The 7642-nt window shown below is 38.1% G+C and overlaps 1 protein-coding gene across 2 annotated transcripts; it reads left to right on the top strand.

The window, feature by feature from the left end:
• Positions 1–3369: 3369 nt before the first annotated feature.
• Positions 3370–6841, top strand: LOC103951814 (uncharacterized membrane protein At3g27390). 2 transcript variants are annotated; one of them, XM_018648537.2, is made up of 10 exons: positions 3370–3524; positions 3853–3961; positions 4089–4281; positions 4495–4631; positions 4723–5011; positions 5142–5248; positions 5402–5567; positions 5659–5854; positions 5949–6189; positions 6367–6841. In XM_018648537.2, exons 1-10 carry the CDS (start codon positions 3431–3433, stop codon positions 6614–6616), a joined length of 1782 nt encoding a protein of 593 aa, XP_018504053.2. In that variant the 5' UTR covers positions 3370–3430; the 3' UTR covers positions 6617–6841. The 2 variants fall into 2 exon arrangements, with proteins under 2 accessions (XP_018504053.2, XP_048434668.1); XM_048578711.1 differs by lacking the exon at positions 3853–3961 and having other exon boundaries at positions 3384–3524.
• The last annotated feature ends 801 nt before the right edge of the window (positions 6842–7642 follow it).

Below are 7642 nucleotides of genomic sequence, written 5' to 3' on the forward strand. Positions count from 1 at the left end.
TTAGCAATTGTACTAACCACTTTTGGCATGACTAGCATCACTAGCTTAAATCTAGCAGCCCTATCTTTCTTCCCCTTGAAGAAGTCAAATTAATCACAAGCCTATCGGCAGCAGGCGGACCTTCATAAGTAGTGGAGAAAGTCTTCGACTTTTTCCCATCCGGCATCTCTTGAGCAAGCGAGGAAGATCTCTTTTTTCCACCTTCATTCACAACAAGCTCCACGATAGTGATCGGATGAGCCAATGTCTCCCCCTTGATCCATTTTATCTCTTCTCTCGGAGGCAGCCTACCTTTTTCCCAACGAAGAGGACTAAGTAGCCAACGTCATTCATGGAACTCAAAAGGGATACCTAAAGCAACATGCACCTTCTTCATATTTGGAGAAGTCTTGGGAGTTGAGCCAAATTCCAAATCTATATAAGTAGAGGAGGACAATCAATAAATCGGAGAGTAGCTCAGCCAAAAATACAAAGCAACCTAGAGACTAAGCAACCTACTTACTGGAAATGAAAATTGTCGAAACACATAGCTTAAGGGAAAAATTAGACTTCCATTCTCCACTTATCTCCAAAGTCTCCTTGGCCCAGTCATGATCTCCTTTGCTCGAATGATTGAAGAGCCTATAGCGGGATCGCAGCTGCCCAACTCCTTTAATATGGCCTATGTCAAAGAAGTATCAAATTCGTTGACAATCAAATCCAAGTCGAAGATTTGTCTTAGATTGAGGAACCCCACCATCACACAAACTGCATTTGAAGAACATTGAGAGAGGGCACACGTCATGGAGCGAAGCAGTTATTGAAAGAAACACGGTATGAGAAAAGTAAATCCCAACATAAAGTAGTAGGGGTGAAACTTGATGGCTTTCAGAGCCCTACTACATGGCTCACGGTTGCTATATTCCTTGACACACTTCACATACACTCCCAACAGAATGGTGTGCCTATATGCCTTTAGAAAGTCTCAGAATCGTTAGATGGCTGCCGCACGCACACACGCACATACACACACACACACAAAAGGATCAGCGTGCCAGGCCCTATTCCCTAAAACCGCAGAAACGCAGTAAGCCGTGCCAGGCCTCATGGCATGGACCTTTTCTCCTTTCTTGGCCCAAACCCGCAAGAAGGGGGGTAGACACCCCATCACACCTCTTAGCCCACTCAAACGGCCCTAGCCCAGTGGCCCGAAGACTCTCGGCCCTTCTCACTTCCCTTCACACACGAGCCCAAGCCCAGCAAAAAAGGAGCCCCGTGCCTCCTTGGCCAGCCTAGCGCCCTATCAGCTTGGCCCAAGCTGAGCTGCACCTAGCCCAGCCAGTCGTCGTCGCACCGAGCCACCTATGGTAACAGCCCAACCGTGATTTTCTAGCCATCTTTTTACACATCCTCAACCCTCGTCGAGCCAAATTTCAAGCCCCGAGGCTCCCAAAAATTACGAAGACAAGGAAAAATTAATTTTTTCTTACCTTAGTGCGACGTGAAAACGAAGAAAACAATGAAATACCATCTTTTGCACGGGCAAATGTAGAAGATTGCTAGGGGAAGGGGAACAAATATCATCTAGCTTTCTCTCTCTTGTAGGGTAGAATGAATTGCTCTCTGAAGTTGATTTAATCATCTACTTTAGGTAGACTTCAATGGACTTTAGAAGTAATTTCTTTCCCTTTCCTAGAAGGATTTAATTTCCAATTAAAGATGGAATCTACACTAAAATAGGAAACAATCCTATGTTTCCTAAAACAAGAGAAAATCTCTACACCTGATGTCCTTTCCTGCGAGTAGCCCAACATGTGTGGGGGTATTCGTGAAGCCAAAAATAATCAAGAAAATTATGAAGGAGACATGTGGACTTTTGAGTGAAAAAGACAAAATTACCCTTAAGGCACACTAGGATTTTCACACACATGCAACATAAATAAAAGCTCAATCAAGGTCAAAGATGATCAAAATAGTATTTATTCAAACCCTCTCACCACTCATCATCAAATCCTCACCCACAAGATAACTCCCAATTATTCTTTTCAAATTGGGATTAATTACCAAATTAATTGCAATATATTATTTCATAATATCTTGCAATTATATTCAAAATACCACCATAAGTGGCCGGTCCCTATTTCTCCAGATAGGGCCGGCCACACCCCTATATATAGCACCATCACACCAAAATGATAGTTCATTTCTCTCCCTAAAATTCCCTAAACACTTTTTCTCTCAAATTTTAACCTTGGCATCAGAGATTCTTCGACCAAAGCACCCCCATTTATCATGGATGTGTGAGGCTCTTGGCCTTGATCTTACGTGTTATTATTTTGCAGGTGCATTTTCTTCAAAGGAAAAGAAGACGGAAATTTGCATCCATAATGATAAGTATATTGCTGCTCTTTATTTATTCGATAGAAGAGAGTTTGGGATTTTGGGCTTATGGATCTGTTGAGCCTTTTGACATGTTGGTCTTTTTAGTCTGTTCCTGAAGGAAGCGCCATACGACCACGAAAGTGATGTCATGTGTGTCGTTTCTCAAGTACTTGTAGACAGTGCTGAAAAATGTTGAATGGTTGGATTTGATATAATGGTATTTGGTCATTATGTTCAATTTGTTCAATTTATTGGATTAAATTTAATATTAAATATATATATATATATATATATATATACACACACACGTTGTAACTTAATATTATGAGCTAGTGGTATTGTTTTTAAATAATTAATATCAAGGAAATGAAAGCATTCAAAACTATTACAATAACTTAAGTGAGATGGAGTTTTGAATCCAGAACGCATAGGTGGAAACTAAAGACCTTATGCACTAGGATATTAAACTATATGTAACGATTTAATATATTTCTCTTCATTTATAAATGATAAATTGTAGATTTGAGTCTCATAAATAACGAGTTCAATACCAATTTATTTTTCAAACCTTCTTTTTTACTAAAGAAAGTATCCCACCATACATTTGTGACAAACTAATCTCTCTGGATATAGTTTGATGCTGCATAAAACGGTAAGCTTTTGCCTTTCAAGTAAAACGGTATGCCAAAACTAAGTTGGTAGCTCATATGATGCATGAGTGGGAGTCAGTGCAAAATTATCTCGTTTGCTTCTCTTTTTCAGTAGAGATGTTTGTCTTTGGGCTTTGCAGGTCATCTGGGCCTTTTGGGGCTCTTCCTTTTTGTTCCCGCCGAACGCGTGACGATACCCCAAGAAAGCGGTGTCGCGTGTTGACGTGCGTGTCGTTGTCTCAACGCTCTCCCTCACGAACCCATCGTTTGCCACGTGCCCGCCTCACATACCCTTTGTCCCGCCACGTAACGTCTCCTCACCTGCACTCCGTCAAATCATACACTTTTTCTTTCACTCTCTCTCTCTCTCGTTTTATTAAATTCAGTTTTTTTCCATAAAGTATTACTTCAACGGTGGAATGGAGGTTCCTGTGGATTTTGTTGGGAAGCTATGGAGTTTCATCTCCTTTCTGCCCTTCTTTTTCTTGCTTCTCATCCTTGGCCTTGTCAAAGGTAATTAACCACACAGAGTTATTGCTAATCACTGTGTTTACATCTTATATGAACGATATGTACATATTAAAACTACAATTTCCCTTCTAATTCAGCGTTGCTATTATTCGTTCTATGACCTTATAGGGTGATATAATTGATAATGTTGATATTTTAACCGTTGGAGCGTCTCAGTATATTGTCCATATTGTTGATAAGTGGAACTCTTCTTTTTATAAGTGTAGTTCAACTTGACAAGAAAAACCCTTATCATGGGTTTGCCAATTTACAGGTGATATATACATATGTGTTTTAGTAAATTAGTAATAGTGTAGGTTTTGCTTGGCAGCTACAATCATTGGGCCAGTGGCGGCGGGAATTATCGTGATTGGAAATTTATCTGTAATTGCTGGCCTTTGGATAGCTCATTTCATCTGGACTTACTACTGTGTAGCAAAGTATGCTTACCTTTTACTAATCTTTATGATTATGAACCGACATTATAAATGTTTTTATCGTTCTTTATACTATGTGCTTTGACATTTCCAACTTTTCATAGCCCTACTATTTCCCTAATTATTTCAGGAGCAAGAGGCTTGGGCTTGTGTTGAAAATCCTTGTGCTGTTATTGCTTCCACTGCCTCTAGTCCTTTGGCCGGTCCTCGGAGTTGTTGGAAGTGTTTTAGGTGGAATCGGATATGGGTTTTTTGCTCCCCTTCTTGCAACATTTGAGGCTGTTGGCGAGAATATAACCGACAAGTTCTATCATTGCTTTGTTGTATGTTTCCTTTCTCCTTGGATTTTTATTTATTTATTTTTTGATAATGTATTCCGAGGGGCCATTTGAACAATAATAACATCCAGCGCTATGGGGGATTTTCATGATTTGTATCAAATGCATGTCCCTAACAAATTGTTTGATGGAGCTTTCATTATCGATTATAGTAAGGTCTTAGCAATTCATGTTAGCAGCTTATGTTTTGTGTACTAGGATGGTTCTTGGTCGACAATCAAAGGAAGCTTCGTGGTTGTGCAGGATCTCACAGATTTCTGCTTCCACTCTTACTTCTCCTTCATGGATGAGCTAATTGAGCAGATACCTGCGGATGAAAAGCCATTGGATATCGAGTGAGAAACTTTACTTTTGAAACTCGTCAATTACTTGGTAAAAGAAATTACATAGATGGATTTTTTGAAAAATTTTGGTTTCACTTGGTAGGTTATTGAAATTGCCAGCTTCTTTGCTGGTGAGTCTGATTGGAGTGCCGGTGGATGTGCCTTTGATTACAATGGTTGCGATATGGAAAAGCCCGTACATGTTGTTCAGAGGATGGAAGAGATTATTTGAAGACTTGATAGGCAGAGAAGGACCATTCTTGGAAACAGTATGTGTACCATTTGCTGGTCTTGCCATTATCCTATGGCCTTTGGCAGTTGTGGGAGCCGTGGTAGCTTCTTTCATCTCTAGCTTCTTTTTGGGACTATATAGTGGTGCTATTGCTTATCAGGTAGGCCAATTAGTTGCCTCTTATGATAATTTTGTTGTGTTTGGGCATAGTATTGGAACTTCTTAGTATGTGGATAGGTTCATTTTTCGTAGGAAAGAAGGTTTCCTTAATATGATGTGTGATTTTTCAGGAAGACTCGATCCACCTTGGACTTGCTTTCATAATTTCTGTGGTTTCACTGTTTGATGAATACGTGAACGAACTACTCTATTTGAGGGTAGGGTCTTGCTTTCCAAGGTACGTCAGGGATCCCCGTCCTTCTTGTAGACTTTATATGAATGATTGCCCTAGTGAAATGTTTTGTCCAAAAATAGGGAATTTTACTTTCCATTAGGCCATTACAGCTTAAAGTCTTTTAATTTGATCATGAGACATCCCTGTGACAGCTAGGCCAATATACCGTAGAAATATGAGTTCTCGCCCGGAGGGGAAAAAGTATGGTAACAACGAGAAAAATGATTTGGAGAATGGTGGTGAAGGCTCATATAAATCAAAACTTGTCTCACAACGATCAAGAACATGGAAGCAGGCAATTCAACGTTATAAACCAATCCACGTAAGGAGTTGCCAAAATACAAATATAATCAACATGGACTCGAGTTTATCTGTCATTTTTATGTGACAAAATATTTTTGTTATTGTCAAAGGTGTGGGGCTGGCTGTTTAAATCCTGTGAGATTAACGGCCGGATACTCCTCCGTGACGGTCTGATAGATGTTAAGGACGTAGAAGAATGCCTTCTAAAAGGAAATTGTAAGAAGTTGGGGATCAAACTACCTGCTTGGTCTGTGATGGAATGTCTTCTTGCATCAGCGAAGTCGAACTCGTCTGGGTTGGTCATATGTATGTTATCTGACTTAGATCTTTTTACTCTTTGCTTAATTGATATGTGTTACCATGTGCTTAATCATAGTTAATTCTAATTTGAATCCCATAGCTGATGATGTAGAGTTGACGAAGGCAAATGGACCGAGGGACAAAGTGTTTGAGTGGTTCATCGGACCTTTGTTGGTCATGAAAGAGCAACTAAAGAATCTCCAATTGGAAGCGAATGAGGAAATGAGTCTCAGAAACGTGTTTATGAAATCCAGAAATGAAACACCCGAGGAGTGGGACGATACACAGTTTCCATCCGGAGACCATGTCAGACGGGCGCAGTTGCAAGCCATATTTAGGAGGTGCGCACATTCATTTCATTATGTAAATTGCTCTAGCCTCGATTGTGTTAGATATTCAGATCATCATGTCATTAACGTTGATCATTCTCGTGCACATGATCAAGTTGGTGCTTGTTTTCTTTAGTTGTACGCTACCTCAAAAGCAAATAAAACTTTGCCAAGCTCTTTTCGTATCAGATTGCAGGGGCTTGTAGCATCTATGTCGAGGATACCAACTTTCAGACGGCGGTTCAAGAATTTGGTGAAAGTGCTGTATATAGAAGCGGTTCAGGCTGCTGCTTCAGACAGCCGTATAGGAGGAATCTTAAACCCTGGTAAGGGTGCCAGTAGCGTCATTGGAAGCAAGGATACAAGAGATGGTGAAACTATGGACAGAGGCCGGAACGATACACACGACAACGGGTCATATGGGATAATGGGAGTGTAGTATGAATGAGTTCTTTTTCAAACTACCCTTCCATAGAAATGGAAGCTTGGCATGTCTAATGACTCTATTTCGAGTTAAATTTTAGCTAAAAAGCTAAAAACGGAAAGTTAGTTTAGGAGCTCGCTAGGAAATTTTAACTTGTAACCATATTCTAATTTAGCCCTAGTTTGGTACTGAGATACTTTTGAAAAAAGTGGATATAAAAAAGAGGGCTCTTTACATATAGACCGTTGCAACTCTTATTTCCTATATAAAAATCCACCTAATTATAAACATCCAAATAAAACTCAAATTTAAAGGTGGTTGCCATGTAGGAAAGTAATTAACCTATTAATACAAAATATTTACAACTTGTACCACAATTTTAAAAATAAATTAATAAATATTATTACTCATCTTAATTACAATGAATAAATAATTTATTGCATATTATTACCCCTAACACACACACACACACACACACACATATATACGTTCAAATGTATATAATACTACCATACGCTCAATATATATATGTATATATGTATATATATATATATATATAGTTTACCTATATATACAGTACTACTATACGTTCAAATATATATATATATATATATATGTATGTATGTATATGCACAGTACTACATATATGATCAAACATATTATACTAATTAATCTATATATATATATGTAAATTTATGTGTACAAAAGAATAGGTAAAATAGTATTGAATAAAATAATAATAATTTTTTTTTATGTAGGTACATTATTTTGCATATATTGGGTTTGCTTTATTATGTAGGTAAATTATTACGTATACCAGGCGTTGTTCTTTTTTTTTTTTTGTTATATATATGTGTGTGAAATAATTTTCCTACCTTTATATGTAAAAATATAATTTGTTGACTTAACTAAGCATATATTATTACATATATTAGGCATATTTTGTTATTATATATTAGGCAATAAATTTATTATTTATTATTTTCGTAAAATCATTAATTCTCTCTTACAATCAATATGGAACTAATTGTGTACATCAAA

This window comes from the organism of the source record quoted next, unplaced genomic scaffold (assembly GCF_019419815.1).
Source record: "Pyrus x bretschneideri cultivar Hongxiangsu unplaced genomic scaffold, Pyrus_bretschneideri_v1 Contig13, whole genome shotgun sequence".
NCBI lineage: Eukaryota > Viridiplantae > Streptophyta > Magnoliopsida > Rosales > Rosaceae > Pyrus > Pyrus x bretschneideri.

Coding starts and splice junctions, on each gene's coding strand:
- LOC103951814 (XM_018648537.2), top strand. CDS start 3,431: ATGGAGGTTCCTGTGGATTTTGTTGGGAAGCTATGGAGTTTCATCTCC. Junction 3,525..3,852: donor CATCCTTGGCCTTGTCAAAG/GTAATTAACCAC, acceptor TTTGCTTGGCAG/CTACAATCATTGGGCCAGTG. Junction 3,962..4,088: donor ACTTACTACTGTGTAGCAAA/GTATGCTTACCT, acceptor TAATTATTTCAG/GAGCAAGAGGCTTGGGCTTG.